The sequence below is a fragment of the Nycticebus coucang genome, chromosome 20 (assembly GCF_027406575.1).
Source record: "Nycticebus coucang isolate mNycCou1 chromosome 20, mNycCou1.pri, whole genome shotgun sequence".
NCBI classification, from domain to species: Eukaryota; Metazoa; Chordata; class Mammalia; order Primates; family Lorisidae; genus Nycticebus; species Nycticebus coucang.
In genome coordinates, this window is record NC_069799.1 from 65670040 (window position 1) to 65686270 (window position 16231).

The 16231-nt window shown below is 53.2% G+C and overlaps 1 protein-coding gene across 3 annotated transcripts in view; it reads left to right on the plus strand.

The window, feature by feature from the left end:
• Positions 1 to 16231, plus strand: part of LOC128572268 (aldo-keto reductase family 1 member C15-like) — a 29783-nt gene that overhangs the window by 7960 nt on the left and 5592 nt on the right. Inside the window, exons 3-8 of one of the 3 annotated variants that reach the window (XR_008376154.1) lie at positions 607 to 723; positions 1842 to 1919; positions 2430 to 2552; positions 5586 to 5695; positions 6023 to 6093; positions 6450 to 6587. Coding sequence is in view for 2 of the 3 variants with exons in the window: in XM_053572089.1 (XP_053428064.1) it covers positions 607 to 723; positions 1842 to 1919; positions 2430 to 2552; positions 5586 to 5695; positions 6450 to 6615; positions 8852 to 8934 (677 nt within the window). In the remaining variant the exon portion in view is untranslated. Of the gene's footprint in view, positions 1 to 606; positions 724 to 1841; positions 1920 to 2429; positions 2553 to 5585; positions 5696 to 6022; positions 6094 to 6449; positions 6616 to 8851; positions 8935 to 16231 lie in introns of those variants that run through there. The other 2 variants (XM_053572089.1, XM_053572090.1) reach the window with 2 other exon arrangements.

Consider the following 16231-nt stretch of genomic DNA (forward strand, 5'->3'; position numbering starts at 1 on the left):
TGAGGATCTGGAGATGGGTAGTTCACCCTCTCCCCACAAAGCTTAGCCTGCCCTGCTACTGTTCTCATGCTGCAGCTTGGAGGCTGCTGGCAGGCTTTCCCAGCTTCCCAGTGAGCTGGTCAAACACTCTGGACTCTCTAGGGGCAGGCCTTCTGGAAAGTAGGCTGGGGGAAGGGAGATCTGGATGCTCAGGATTGCAGGAAAAATATTTGGTCTCCTGTGCAGACCAAATGGGGCCCAGTCTCAGTGGTGGGACCTCAGTAATGAAGGGGGACTGGGACTTAACTGCTCTCCTGTGGGATATGATCGGGAGACTTTTGAACGCAGTTCACTGGCTGACTGGTCACCCAGCATGGAGCTCCCGTCTGCGGGGAGGGGAGCCGGGCTCGTACTATTGTTTTCCTTCCGCTTTCTTGTTTCTGCTGCTTGGTTCAGCCGGGTGGCGTGTTCCTCACACTGTCCTCTCAGTGCGGAGCTCCTCTCATTTGGCTTCCAACCACTTTAGTCCAATTATCTCTCCCTTTGGGCACGAGCCTCTGGGGAAAGCTGCTTCTAGACAGCCATCTTCCCACAATTCCTCACCCTGAGTCTTTGTGGTCACTGCAGGTTTGGAGCACGTTCTTTCGACCAGAATTGGTGCGACCAGCCCTGGAAAGGTCTCTGCAGAAACTTGGACTGGCCCACGTGGATCTCTTCCTCATGCACGTGCCGTTTGCTTTCAAGGTCCACTCTTCTCTCTCCCGGGACGTCCTCGGCTGTGTCCTCACTGCCACCAGCCTCTGGTCACCTCACTGCTGCCTACTGGGTCTTGCAGAAGGAGGGAGGTTGCACGGGGGGCCAAAACTGCCCTGTGGCTGCTGAGTCTCCCTGACACCCGGCCGACCCCACCTTCAAGTCTGTGTGTGTCTCATTCTCCAGCTCAGGGACCTCTCTGCCTCTACCTGGGAGAGTTGGGGCATTGCCCAGGCTGAATGAGTGGCCACTGTCATGGCCCTTGGCAATCAGGGTCCTCCAGGGTATGGGCTACACAGACTGCAGAGATACAATGGGGGGGGTTCCCCTTGCTAGGGACAGGGTCTCTCCTGTGTCTGCCTCTTAGCCCGAGGAGACAGAGACGGGGAGTCTCCCTCGCCAGGGACAGGGCCTCTCCCATATGTGCCTCTCAGCCCGAGGAGACAGAGGTACCTGGGTTGACACAGACGGCACAACGGGGCCCCCCAGGCTCCCTGAACCTGCCCCCATCACAGGGGATATTACCTGAGCACGCCAGGTGTCCTCCCTGCCTCCAACTTGGGGTTTCATATACTGGAGCTGAATATTGAATAATAGTCATGGTGCGTCCTGTCCCCACAACCAGCCTGTCCTCGGAAATGAGGGGACTTCTCACTGCAGGAGACCTCGTTCTCAGGAAGTTCAGGGAAGGCAGGGGAGGGGAGAAAATTGGGGAAGGTTTTTGTTTTGATTCTGCCCTTCCTTGTCCCTGGCTTCCTTCCACACACACGTGAACCTGACACACAGGTGCAGAGTGATGACACACACACTCCCACACGCTGTACACACCTGCACACTCTTATGCACACACTCACTAAACACACACTATACACACATGCACACACCTGCACACACGCATTCCCTGATGCACACCCACACACCCACGCGTGCACTCACTAAACACACGCACACGCTATACACACCCCCGCAGGAACACACATGCTCTCTGACCTACATACACAGACCGGACCTCACACTCACACACTCACACGCTCAGATTCACAGTCACAGTCCGCTGAGGTGATTCTTACAGGAAACGTTCTCTGTCCTGTGCTCTCTCTGTGTCCCAGCCGGGGGAGGAGTTGCTGCCAAAGGATGCCGACGGGAAGGTGATGCTGGAGACGGTGGACATTCGGGACACATGGGAGGTGGGTGCTGCTGAGACCCAGGGCACGGGCTGGGAGGGGAGGCTGAGAGGTTGTGGCACCTCAGCTGTGTCCTGGAGCTTCTCAGCACCTGGGGTCTCCCCTGCAAATGAGGCAGGGCAGGGGGTGGCCGCTGGGTACGTTTTGAATTTCGGCATCTACTTGGCCCTGGGATGGGGTTGAGGCCTGAGCCCTGTAAAAGGATCAGCAGAGAAAAAGCACAAAAGGCGTTTCCTGCTCCTTGGTTATCTCAGGACAGATAAACTCCCCACAGAGGGCGGCTGGATGCCGTGAGGGGGATTTAAGAGCATCCCCTGTGTGTGCATGAAACAGGATCACGGGGTGGACATGTCCGCACACAGGGAGGGGCACTGTGACACACGCGTGCAAGGGACAGACGTGCTCGGGTCAGTCTAACTGCTCTGTATGTTCAATTTCCAGCGTTTCAAAAGTGCAGTCAGTCCCATGAAGGGCAAACTGCACTGACTTCTTCCGCACGTTTCCTCCTGCCAGGCCCTGGAGCAGTGTAAAGACTTGGGTTTAACCAAGTCCATTGGGGTGTCCAATTTCAACCACAAGCAGCTGCAAATGATCCTGGACAAGCCGGGGCTCAAGTACAAGCCCACCTGCAACCAGGTGCGCCCTCGGCCCCCGGGGCCTTCCCCCTCCTCCACTGTGCACAGGCCTCCTCCTGACCTGGTGGCCACTGTGCCGTGACTCTTCCTTTCAGTGACACAGGAAACTGTGGGGAAGGCTCAGGTGGAGAAGGGAGGGCACAATGGCCACTGTGCAGAGGTGGTGGAGGCTGTGGGGAGGCAGCACGGTGCAGGGGCTGGGCTGGCAGGTGGCAGCACTGGGCTGGAGCCCGCAGGGGCCTGGCTGGGGATGCAGTGTCCAGGCCTGGGGCTTCTGGATGGTGATTAGCTCTGCCAGAGCACAGTCACAGAATGAGAAGGAAGAGGGCAGGAAGGGCCACAAGGCAGGGTCAGGGACTGGCAGGAGAGTGAACAGGAGTCACTAGACAGATGGGAGCAGGAGGGGAGAGGGTGTCAGGAAAAACAGGAATCGCCAGATAGGTGGGGAGCAGGAGGGGAGAGGGTGTCCGGAAGCTGAAGTCAGAGGGGAAGGGTCCGTGTGTGTAAATACACAAGTGCAAATATACAAATATTTTAAGTACAATTTTATTTCTCCTTGAAGATAATAGAGTTTTCTGTACCTAGCAGTAGGGATGTAGTCACACTTATGATGGCTCCGTGGAGAGCTCTGCTGGAGGAGTGTGAGGACTGATAGAAAAAGGAAAGCTTCGGCCACAGTGTCACCTTGACAGCACACAGGTCAGCTATTTGCCACTTGTCAGCTAAGACCTGTCAAGCCGGGAAGATCACAAAAGCACATTCAATCTGGCTTGAAATTGAAAGAAGCTGAGGCTCTCCCAGGTCGGGCTGCTGGAGAAGAGTTGGTGACTGTGCTGGACCCCAACAGCGCTGCAGGAGGGGCCACAGGCAGTGGCTGGACGTCTCTGGTTCATGTTCAGCAGGAAGGCAGTGTTTTCTGGGGCTGTTTCTACAGGTGGAGGAAGAGTTTTTGCAGTTTTCTAGCAAATTTGTGCTCATGGATCCTTGCCTGTGCCTTTCCAAACACAGCAAGAGGAAGCAGGTCGCCGTCCCCAGTTTATGAGTGAGCTTGTCCTGGACCGCAGAGGCTGAGTGTGCAGGAAGGGAGGAAAGGCAGACACAGTCGGGGCTTGGAGAAGGAGAATGTCACTCAGAGACACTCGCTGTAGATGCCGTATTTGTAATTAAATAAAAATGACTATAATTAAGGACAGCAAGATGGTTACAATTGCTGTCTGGCTCTGGTGGGATTCTAGGTGACTTTGTAGCATTTTTTCCTCTACTTAACATGAGAATATTCATTCTATGACTTTTTTTTTTTTTTGCAGTTTTTGGCGGTGGCCCGGTTTGAACCCGCCACCTCTGGCATATAGGGCCGGCACCTTACTCCTTTGAGCCACAGGCGCCACCCTCATTTTATGACTTTTAAAAGGTTTATAATTGTAATGTGTCAAGCTGTATAAAGGTACTGAGAATATTCTAAAGCCCTTCATCTCTTCCTGGGTACCATTCCCATTCTTAGGCAATCATGATTTCACATCCAATCTGTTACCTACCCTGTTTCCCCGAAAAGAAGACATCCCCTGAAAATAGGACCTACTTACAGGAAAGCTAAGACATCCCCTGAAAATAAGACCTAGCGCATCTTTGGGAGCACACCTTAAAATAAGACACTGTCTTATTTTGGGGGAAACAGGGTATTTGCTCTTACCTCTGGGAGGGTTTGCAGTGGGCATTCTGTCTTTTCATCTGTGTATATTTCAGCATATTTAAAAAATGTGCATGTTTTCGGCGGCACCTGTGGGTCAAAGGAGTAGGGTGCCAGCCCCATATGCTGGAAGTGGTGGGTTCAAACCCAATTATAGTGAGTGTTAAAATATGACCGTGTCACGTTTTTAGAGTGGATTCATTTTAATTGTGGTGGAAATGAGGTCCGTGTGCTGAGATACAGATACACGTCCGTCTCCCACCAGATTCACTTGCCTCTTTCGTCTCGTCTCTGCTCCCTCCACCTCTGCTTCTAACTCTCCTCTTCCCCGTCACTCTGCCCTCCCTGTCCTAATTCTCTTCTTCAGTTTATTTATGAAAGTTATTAAGCCCACACAAGGGGTTCTGCTCATTGATCTCTATGATATGGTTTGACACAAGCCCCGTGTACATTCTGGAAGTTGCTGGTTTGAGCTAAGGACTTCGGTCCTGTGTGATCAATGCCATGTGAATCATGAAATTTTACACGCGTGACTCCATCCATTATACTCATATGTACTTTTCTTACTTTCCTTTCTTTCTTTCACTCTCTCCTTCCTTCTTTCTTTTTTTTTGTTTTTGAGACAGAGTCTCACTGTGTTGCCCTCGGTAGAGTGCCGTGGTTTACAAACTTCAAACTCTTGGGCTTAAGCGATAGTCTTGCCCCAGCCTCCCAGGTAGCTGGGACTACAGGCGCCTGCCACAACACCCGGCTAGTTTTTTTGTTTTTGTTGTTGTTGCTGTTGTTGTTGTAGTTGTCATTGCTGTTCAGTAAACCCTGGCCGGGTTCGAACCCAGCAGCCCTGGTGTGTGTGGCTGGGGCCCTAACCACAGAGCTACGGGTGCCAAGCCAACAGTTCTGATGCTCAGAATGACAGCACGCTGGCCATCTGGAGCATCTTCAAGTGAGCGTCTGCGTCTCTGAGATCTCTCACCACCTTCTCAACCTCTGTGCTTTGTAGAGGGCAGACTGCTCATGGTCCAGCTTGCAACCTCCCCACGCAGAACTGGAATCAGCCAGTTCTCTAAGGAATCCTGGTTTCTCTTAGTTAACAACAAAAAAAGGCATGGAGAGGCTACACTTCGGATGGAAGGGATTTTTTATAATTTTAAAACCATACTAAAAAAAGAGTAAGAAGAAAATTGTATCAGTTTGGCAGCTGATGAGATTTAAAAAGGTATTTCAGATGTGCATGAGAAAAATGGCCAATTTGAAAAATATAGTACATATGATAAACTAACACTTCTGAAATTTACATGTGGCTGCTGGCTGATGCATTCTGACACCTTTTCATCTGGGAAATTGCAGGTGGAATGTCACCTCTACCTCAACCAGAGCAAACTCCTGCAGTTCTGCCAGTCCAAGGACATCGTCCTGGTCGCCTACAGTGTCCTGGGGTCCCACAGAGACCCAAAGTGGTAATAAGACTGTCAGGATTAACCTAGAAACCCTATTGATGATGAAATATTGTTTTTAAAACAAAGTTTTGACTACTATGGAAAAACACAAATATCCGGAAGTAAACTCTACGCTGTAGAGAACGCCCACAGGCGATCCTGGGGCTTCACCGCCCCCCACATTCTGCCCCTCCTGTTCCATCTGGTGTCTGCCGAGTCCCCGTTCCTCTCAATGCCCTTATTTTGGGTGGTTCTAAGGACACCTGTCTCAGCTGTGCAGTGCAGACCCCACCACGCCCGGTGCCACCCACACCCTGCCGTGACACGGGGACATTCTGCCTCCTCCAGATCCCTCTGTGTCCTCCTGAGACAATTCCTCTGCACCTCTAGCGAGCCCCTCTGCTGACATCTCATAGGAGGTGAGGACGTCCTGTGAGGACGGTGTACGTGTCACTTTGTGTGGGCTCTGCTGCCCCGTCAGTCACAGCAGCCACGCAGCGGCCAGTCTCTGCAGGGCTTTCTGTTTTATTGCTGGGTAACGTTCCACGTACAAACACACCACATGCTCTTTACAAGCTCGTGTGCTGATGGACAGTCCAGCTGTCTCCAGCATGCTGCAGTGAGGACAAATCTCTGTGCGTGTTTATGGGACTCTGTTATTCACACGATATTGCGTCTGCTGTCAGCTCCCTGGGGAGTTTGGGGGAAAGGGCGGATCACTCCTGATTCACCATCCTCATTTTTTAACACGTGTGTTATTGTGTGTTTTGTTCAGGGTGGACAGTGACAGCCCACATCTCTTGGAGGAGCCGGTCTTGAAGGCCATTGCCAAGAAGCACCATCGGAGCCCAGGCCAGGTAGCCCTGCGCTACCACCTGCAGCGGGGTATGGTGGTCCTGGCCAAGAGCTTCAATGAGCAGAGAATCAAAGAGAACTTCCAGGTAGGGCCGCGTGCATCTCCTGGAGGGAGCCCAGGAGCTGGGCTGGGCGTCTACAGGTGGAGAACAGGCACCATGTCTCTCTCATCCCCGTCACCCCCCACATGGGAAAGCTTGGAAGGCGGTGAAGGGAGAGCTCTGGGCTCGGAGTCCTCAGATGTCTCCCCCGGACTTGGCTTTGCCCCCACTAGTTGTGTGACACTAAGCAAATGTCAGCTCCATTATCTTTTTTGTTTGTTCTATAGACTTCCTGGTTCCTCTCTTTCACCTTCTCTACCTGACAAGCTCCTCTTTGTGTTTTAAGACCAAACCCAAATAGGATTATCTTGTTTGATGAGCCACTGGGACACCCCAGCACGTCTTGTGACCACTGTCGTCCTTGACCTGGCTCCTTAGGGAGGCTTTTCCTTCTCAGCCGACCTTGGCTTATGGGCCAGTGCGCTGTCTCCAAGGTGAGGCCCTGACTGCAGGGACCTGGTGTCACCCTCACCACCTCCTCTCCGGCAGGGCTCTTGGCAGGGAGGAGCCTGGACAGCCAGTTACACTCAGCAGAGTAGCTGCCCAGTGAGTGAAGTTACGTCCCTTCCCCATATACACTCTGCTCCCTTAGATCAATCGGAGGTCTTGAATTCATTTTGTTTTCAAAAGCTATGTAAGCTTTATCTCACTTGTGATCACAGTTAGAAACTTTATTATAAGTTTAATATTCATAAGCATGACATTTGAAATATATAATTTCTGATGTGTTTGCTTCAGAACTGTGCAGCTGTAGATGGTTTATTAATTTATATAAGAACAAATCAGTAGGTAAATAAGAATCTCATTGGCAATCTACACAGAGAATATTCAGCTCAGCATGCTGATCTGTGTCTGTGTCACTCGAGAAGGATTTCTTTTTTAGAAAAATGACTGATGAATAAATGGAAGGTTGGGCAGATAAATAATCCAAAATAGACCCATGTATAGGGCAATAGAGATACATCATGAGACAGTGTACCAGTAGATAGATAGAGCCTTGAGTGGCCAAGAAGTTGACTCCTGTGTTAAATAATGAACTTTTTGCACGCATGGGCTCACACACACATACATACGGGGTTGGACAATTAAGTTTACCAACTTACCCTAGAAAAAGTTCCACATCCCTGGTTGCTGAATATCACTACAGTCACCTTCAAGATACTCCCCTTCGGAAGCGTCTCACCCACACCAGCGCTGAGTCCACCTTTCAAAGCACTTTTTCTAGGATAAGAGCTTAATTGTCAGATCTCATACAGTGATAGCTCTGATAGTCATTCCAGAAAAAGAGTTACAAAATTGCATATACATGTTAAGAAAAGACCAAACCACCTGGATTAAAATTGAAATACTCAATATATACCAATAATATTTATTATCTTAATGTTATATCTTGTGTCTCTTGTAATTGCAGAAGTCAAACGTGATTTGAATATTACAATTTTAATACAGTTTTTTCCTTTCTTAAAATGTATATACTTTGGGGCTCCCTCTGTGTGTGTGTGTGTGTGTGTGTGTGTGTGTATACACAGTATATTTTTACCAAAAATTGCTTTGCTTATTCAGTGACTCTCCACCAGGAGTTATGTTATGTCAAAGGAAAACAAGTTTGAACTTAAGAGATTTATTCAAAAGGGGAAACTCTTTGAACGTGAGCTTTGTGTGTCTCAAGACCAGTTAGAAAGGTTCCTACAGGGAGGAGCAGACAGAGCTGGAAACACCCAGTGTCTGGGGACAGGCGAGCAAGGGGTGAGGTGGGTCAGCTGGTCCGGAAGTGCTTTGCCCTGAGGCCCACAGGTGCTTGGAGGGGGCTTGTCTTGTGGTCCAGGACTTGATCCACCAAGGCTGGGTCACGTTCCAGGGGGTATGGGGAGGGAAACACCCCAAAGTTTCTGTTCAAGTCAAGGTAGCAGGTATTTTTCCCAGATTCTTCTCGTGTTTGGAAATAAAATGATAGTTTTCTGTCTGCGGAAATTTTCTTGGCAGAATTAAAGATGGACAAGTTGTGTGACTTTCTTTGGTGCAGGGGGGCAGAGTAGAAGGGGCTGGGAGAGGAGGGCAGAGCTCGGGCCAGAGAGGCCTCAGGCCACGTGCACCACAGGCCGATGACAAGGCCCAGGTGCCCTGAGTCCCTCCTGCCTCTGCCTCCGGGAACATCCTCCTAGTCCTGGGTGGAAGCTGCTGTCCTGGGGACAGGTCAGCATGAGTCTTTCCTTCCTTTCAGGTTTTTGACTTTGAGCTGACTCCTGAGGACATGAAGGCCCTGGACAGCCTCAACAGAAATTTCCACTATAGTACATTCCAATTGTAAGTGACTATTTCAGACTGTTTGGCGGGTTGTTTCCTGTCTCGTGCAGGTAAACAGAGCAACAGGCTTCCCTAAATCATAATGTCAGGCCTGACTGTGGGCACAGGCATGAAACGTGAGCAGCCCAGAGCCCTCAGACCACAGGTTCCTCCAGGGCTCAGTCTCTGCCCTGCAGAAGTGTGAGTCTGGGGACCTGGGAAGTTTGCCCCTGACAACCCGGTTCCTGGTGCCCTCGCCTCTCTGCCCTTTAGACGTGAAGGCATGGTGCCTACTGCCCGCTGTGCTTTCAGGGGCCCAGGAGAATGTCCCCTCTTTAATTTATGTTATAATCAGAAGGAAAATGAAGAAAAATGAGTGCAGTAGGAATGAACTATGTGTAGCGAGGGACCCAGCAGGGCCGCCCTTCTCTCTGTGCCAAGGCGGCAGGAGCCCTGATTTTCACATTCCTGTGGGGAGGGGTTCTGGAGGGCGAGTGTGCCTGTGTTCTCCTCCCCTCAGCGTCCAGCACACTTGGACTGGGCGTGGCGTCCTCTCCAGAACACTCCCGGCTCCTCCACTTGCTCCTCCATGGCCCCCTTCACCCACCATCGCTCCCACTTCTGAGCTGTGTGATGTCACCAAGCTGAACTGCAAACTGTCATGACATCAACTGACCCTCCAGTGGTAGAGACTGATGGGTCTCCAGTGGCTTTACCAGGATGAGAGCTGCTGGGCTTTCTCTGACCTTGAGGTCAAGGCTGTTACGGAAGTGCCATCTTAGTCCATGAGAAGCCCAGCTCTGGAGTGCCCCACGGCCCTTGACTGTGGTTTATTCACACACGGGATATTGTGGGATCTCTGGGCTCAGGGGAAAGGAGAGTCCTCAGGCAGGGAGCAGATTTACTAAGAAGCATCAAAATTTACTCATGAGAACAAAGATTTCAGAAAGCTCTTCAGGGTCCCTCTCCTTTTTGGAAAAGAACCGCAGGACTGTGACCCAGACATCTGAGTGAGAATAACGTGGGAAGCACCTTCCCGTACCCGAGCTTCTCAGTGCCAGGCTGTGATCAGCCTTGTGAGACCTGTGTGGGCATGTGGGTGACATGGCTCCTGGTGCACACCACTGCAGAGAAGTGACCCTCCAGTGATGTTCGATTGCAAAGGACTAATGGTAAAACAGAAAAAAGAAACATGGAAGAAAAAGAAAAGCAAGGATAACACTAGTTAGTGTATACAAGCATTCTAATAAATTGTGATTTTGATAATGTTAGTCACATTATATAGGTCTGATTATCAGAGATACATCTCCTCTCTGGGTCAGGGGGGTGCTGAGTAGGTGGGTACAAGGAGCAACATGACCCTTACTGCTACCAGCCCCCCCATCTCAGGGCAAAGACTATACTTGGGGGTGAACTGGCCGCACATGGTAGCTGCAGGTCTGACACCCTCTTGGACTTTGTAATCTAAATGAAATTGCCAACTGCTTCAGTATTTACAGTACTTGCAGGTGGGCACTGAGCCGGCCTGTGAATCTGCCTGGGAAGGCAGAGCTTGCATGTGTGTGTGCCTGGGAAGGCAGAGCTTGCATGTGTATGTGCCTGGGAAGGCAGAGCTTGCATGTGTGTGTGCCTGGGAAGGCAGCTTGCATGTGTGTGTGCCTGGGAAGGCAGACCTTGCATGTGTGTGTGCCTGGGAAGGCAGAGCTTGCATGTGTATGTGCCTGGGAAGGCAGAGCTTGCATGTGTGTGTGCCTGGGAAGGCAGCTTGCATGTGTGTGTGCCTGGGAAGGCAGAGCTTGCATGTGTGTGTGCCTGGGAAGGCAGCTTGCATGTGTGTGTGCCTGGGAAGGCAGAGCTTGCATGTGTGTGTGCCTGGGAAGGCAGAGCTTGCATGTGTGTGTGCCTGGGAAAGCAGAGCTTGCATGTGTGTGTGCCTGGGAAGGCAGAACTTGCGTGTGTGTGCCTGGGAAGGCAGAGCTTGAATGTGTGTTGCCTGGGAAGGCAGAGCTTGCGTGTGTGTGCCTGGGAAGGCAGTGCTTGCATGTGTGTGCCTGGGAAGGCAGAGCTTGCATGTGTGTGTGCCTGGGAAGGCAGAGCTTGCATGTGTGTGCCTGGGAAGGCAGAGCTTGAATGTGTGTGTGCCTGGGAAGGCAGAGCTTGCATGTGTGTGTGCCTGGGAAGGCAGAGCTTGCGTGTGTGTGCCTGGGAAGGCAGAGCTTGCATGTGTGTGTGCCTGGGAAGGCAGAGCTTGAATGTGTGTGTGCCTGGGAAGGCAGAGCTTGCGTGTGTGTGCCTGGGAAGGCAGAGCTTGAATGTGTGTGTGCCTGGCAAGGCAGAGCTTGCATGTGTATGTGCCTCGGAAGGCAGAGCTTGCATGTGTGTGTGCCTGGGAAGGCAGCTTGCATGTGTGTGTGCCTGGGAAGGCAGAGCTTGCATGTGTGTGTGCCTGGGAAGGTAGAGCTTGCATGTGTGTGTGCCTGGGAAGGCAGAGCTGGCATGTGTGTGTGCCTGGGAAGGCAGAGCTTGAATGTGTGTTGCCTGGGAAGGCAGAGCTTGCGTGTGTGTGGCCTGGGAAGGCAGAGCTTGAATGTGTGTGTGCCTGGGAAGGCAGAGCTTGCGTGTGTGTGCCTGGGAAGGCAAAGCTTGAATGTGTGTGTGCCTGGGAAGGCAGAGCTTGCGTGTGTGTGCCTGGGAAGGCAGAGCTTGAATGTGTGTGTGCCTGGGAAGGCAGAGCTTGAATGTGTGAGTGCCTGGGAAGGCAGAGCTTGCATGTGTGTGTGCCTGGGAAGGCAGAGCTTGAATGTGTGTTGCCTGGGAAGGCAGAGCTTGCGTGTGTGTGGCCTGGGAAGGCAGAGCTTGAATGTGTGTGTGCCTGGGAAGGCAGAGCTTGCGTGTGTGTGCCTGGGAAGGCAGAGCTTGCATGTGTATGTGCCTGGGAAGGCAGAGCTTGCATGTGTGTGTGCCTGGGAAGGCAGCTTGCATGTGTGTGTGCCTGGGAAGGCAGAGCTTGCATGTGTGTGTGCCTGGGAAGGCAGAGCTTGCATGTGTGTGTGCCTGGGAAGGCAGAGCTTGAATGTGTGTTGCCTGGGAAGGCAGAGCTTGCGTGTGTGTGCCTGGGAAGGCAGTGCTTGCATGTGTGTGCCTGGGAAGGCAGAGCTTGCATGTGTGTGTGCCTGGGAAGGCAGAGCTTGCATGTGTGTGTGCCTGGGAAGGCAGAGCTTGCATGTGTGTGTGCCTGGGAAGGCAGAGCTTGAATGTGTGTGTGCCTGGGAAGGCAGAGCTTGCGTGTGTGTGCCTGGGAAGGCAGAGCTTGAATGTGTGTGTGCCTGGGAAGGCAGAGCTTGCATGTGTATGTGCCTGGGAAGCAGAGCTTGCATGTGTGTGTGCCTGGGAAGGCAGCTTGCATGTGTGTGTGCCTGGGAAGGCAGAGCTTGCATGTGTGTGTGCCTGGGAAGGCAGAGCTTGCATGTGTGTGTGCCTGGGAAGGCAGAGCTGGCATGCGTGTGTGCCTGGGAAGGCAGAGCTTGAATGTGTGTTGCCTGGGAAGGCAGAGCTTGCGTGTGTGTGGCCTGGGAAGGCAGAGCTTGAATGTGTGTGTGCCTGGGAAGGCAGAGCTTGCGTGTGTGTGCCTGGGAAGGCAGAGCTTGCATGTGTATGTGCCTGGGAAGGCAGAGCTTGCATGTGTGTGTGCCTGGGAAGGCAGCTTGCATGTGTGTGTGCCTGGGAAGGCAGAGCTTGCATGTGTGTGTGCCTGGGAAGGCAGAGCTTGCATGTGTGTGTGCCTGGGAAGGCAGAGCTTGAATGTGTGTTGCCTGGGAAGGCAGAGCTTGCGTGTGTGTGCCTGGGAAGGCAGTGCTTGCATGTGTGTGCCTGGGAAGGCAGAGCTTGCATGTGTGTGTGCCTGGGAAGGCAGAGCTTGCATGTGTGTGTGCCTGGGAAGGCAGAGCTTGCATGTGTGTGTGCCTGGGAAGGCAGAGCTTGAATGTGTGTGTGCCTGGGAAGGCAGAGCTTGCGTGTGTGTGCCTGGGAAGGCAGAGCTTGAATGTGTGTGTGCCTGGGAAGGCAGAGCTTGCATGTGTATGTGCCTGGGAAGCAGAGCTTGCATGTGTGTGTGCCTGGGAAGGCAGCTTGCATGTGTGTGTGCCTGGGAAGGCAGAGCTTGCATGTGTGTGTGCCTGGGAAGGCAGAGCTTGCATGTGTGTGTGCCTGGGAAGGCAGAGCTGGCATGCGTGTGTGCCTGGGAAGGCAGAGCTTGAATGTGTGTTGCCTGGGAAGGCAGAGCTTGCGTGTGTGTGGCCTGGGAAGGCAGAGCTTGAATGTGTGTGTGCCTGGGAAGGCAGAGCTTGCGTGTGTGTGCCTGGGAAGGCAAAGCTTGAATGTGTGTGTGCCTGGGAAGGCAGAGCTTGCGTGTGTGTGCCTGGGAAGGCAGAGCTTGAATGTGTGTGTGCCTGGGAAGGCAGAGCTTGCATGTGTGTGTGCCTGGGAAGGCAGAGCTTGCATGTGTGTGTGCCTGGGAAGGCAGAGCTTGCGTGTGTGTGCCTGGGAAGGCAGAACTTGCATGTGTGTGTACCTGGGAAGGCAGAGCTTGAATGTGTGTGTGCCTGGGAAGGCAGAGCTTGAATGTGTGTGTGCCTGGGAAGGCAGAGCTTGCATGTGTGTGTGCATGGGAAGGCAGAGCTTGAATGTGTGTGTGCCTGGGAAGGCAGAGCTTGCGTGTGTGTGCCTGGGAAGGCAGAGCTTGAATGTGTGTGTGCCTGCGAAGGCAGAGCTTGAATGTGTGTATGCCTGGGAAGGCAGAGCTTGCGTGTGTGTGCCTGGGAAGGCAGAGCTTGCGTGTGTGTGCCTGGGAAGGCAGAGCTTGAATGTGTGTGTGCCTGGGAAGGCAGAGCTTGCGTGTGTGTGCCTGGGAAGGCAGAGCTTGAATGTGTGTGTGCCTGGGAAGGCAGAGCTTGAATGTGTGTGTGCCTGGGAAGGCAGAGCTTGCGTGTGTGTGCCTGGGAAGGCAGAGCTTGCATGTGTGTGTGCCTGGGAAGGCAGAGCTTGCATGTGTGTGTGCCTGGGAAGGCAGAGCTTGCATGTGTGTGTGCCTGGGAAGGCAGAGCTTGCATGTGTGTGTGCCTGGGAAGGCAGAGCTTGCATGTGTGTGTGCCTGGGAAGGCAGAGCTTGCATGTGTGTGTGCCTGGGAAGGCAGAGCTTGAATGTGTGTGTGCCTGGGAAGGCAGAGCTTGAATGTGTGTGTGCCTGGGAAGGCAGAGCTTGCGTGTGTGTGCCTGGGAAGGCAGAGCTTGCATGTGTGTGCGCCTGGGAAGGCAGAGCTTGAATGTGTGTGTGCCTGGGAAGGCAGAGCTTGCATGTGTGTGTGCCTGGGAAGGCCGAGCTTGCGTGTGTGTGCCTGGGAAGGCAGAGCTTGCATGTGTGTGTGCCTGGGAAGGCAGAGCTTGCGTGTGTGTGCCTGGGAAGGCAGAGCTTGCATGTGTATGTGCCTGGGAAGGCAGAGCTTGCATGTGTATGTGCCTGGAAAGGCAGAGCTTGCATGTGTGTGTGCCTGGGAAGGCAGACCTTGAATGTGTGTGTGCCTGGGAAGGCAGAGCTTGAATGTGTGTGTGCCTGGGAAGGCAGAGCTTGCGTGTGTGTGCCTGGGAAGGCAGAGCATGAATGTGTGTGTGCCTGGGAAGGCAGAGCTTGAATGTGTGTGTGCCTGGGAAGGCAGAGCTTGCATGTGTGTGTGCCTGGGAAGGCAGAGCTTGCGTGTGTGTGCCTGGGAAGGCAGAGCTTGAATGTGTGTGTGCCTGGGAAGGCAGACCTTGAATTTGTGTGTGCCTGGGAAGGCAGAGCTGGCATGTGTGTGTGCCTGGGAAGGCAGAGCTGGCATGTGTGTGTGCCTGGGAAGGCAGAGCTTGCGTGTGTGTGCCTGGGAAGGCAGAGCTTGCATGTGTGTGTGCCTGGGAAGGCAGAACTTGCATGTGTGTGTGCCTGGGAAGGCAGAGCTTGAATGTGTGTGTGCCTGGGAAGGCAGAGCTTGCGTGTGTGTGCCTGGGAAGGCAGAGCTTGAATGTGTGTGTGCCTGGGAAGGCAGAGCTTGAATGTGTGTGTGCCTGGGAAGGCAGAGCTTGCGTGTGTGTGCCTGGGAAGGCAGAGCTTGAATGTGTGTGTGCCTGGGAAGGCAGAGCTTGAATGTGTGTGTGCCTGGGAAGGCAGAGCTTGCGTGTGTGTGCCTGGGAAGGCAGAGCTTGCATGTGTGTGTGCCTGGGAAGGCAGAGCTTGCACGTGTGTGTGCCTGGGAAGGCAGAGCTTGCATGTGTGTGTGCCTGGGAAGGCAGAGCTTGCATGTGTGTGTGCCTGGGAAGGCAGAGCTTGCATGTGTGTGTGCCTGGGAAGGCAGAGCTTGAATGTGTGTGTGCCTGAGAAGGCAGAGCTTGAATGTGTGTGTGCCTGGGAAGGCAGAGCTTGCATGTGTGTGCGCCTGGGAAGGCAGAGCTTGCATGTGTGTGTGCCTGGGAAGGCAGAGCTTGCATGTGTGTGTGCCTGGGAAGGCCGAGCTTGCGTGTGTGTGCCTGGGAAGGCAGAGCTTGCATGTGTGTGTGCCTGGGAAGGCAGAGCTTGCATGTGTGTGTGCCTGGGAAGGCAGAGCTTGCGTGTGTGTGCCTGGGAAGGCAGAGCTTGCATGTGTATGTGCCTGGGAAGGCAGAGCTTGCATGTGTATGTGCCTGGAAAGGCAGAGCTTGCATGTGTGTGTGCCTGGGAAGGCAGACCTTGTATGTGTGTGTGCCTGGGAAGGCAGAGCTTGAATGTGTGTGTGCCTGGGAAGGCAGAGCTTGCGTGTGTGTGCCTGGGAAGGCAGTGCATGAATGTGTGTGTGCCTGGGAAGGCAGAGCTTGCGTGTGTGTGCCTGGGAAGGCAGAGCATGAATGTGTGTGTGCCTGGGAAGGCAGAGCTTGCGTGTGTGTGCCTGGGAAGGCAGAGCTTGAATGTGTGTGTGCCTGGGAAGGCAGACCTTGAATGTGTGTGTGCCTGGGAAGGCAGAGCTGGCATGTGTGTGTGCCTGGGAAGGCAGAGCTGGCATGTGTGTGTGCCTGGGAAGGCAGAGCTTGCGTGTGTGTGCCTGGGAAGGCAGAGCTTGCATGTGTGTGTGCCTGGGAAGGCAGAACTTGCATGTGTGTGTGCCTGGGAAGGCAGAGCTTGCGTGTGTGTGCCTGGGAAGGCAGAGCTTGAATGTGTGTGTGCCTGGGAAGGCAGAGCTTGCGTGTGTGTGCCTGGGAAGGCAGAGCTTGAATGTGTGTGTGCCTGGGAAGGCAGAGCTTGAATGTGTGTGTGCCT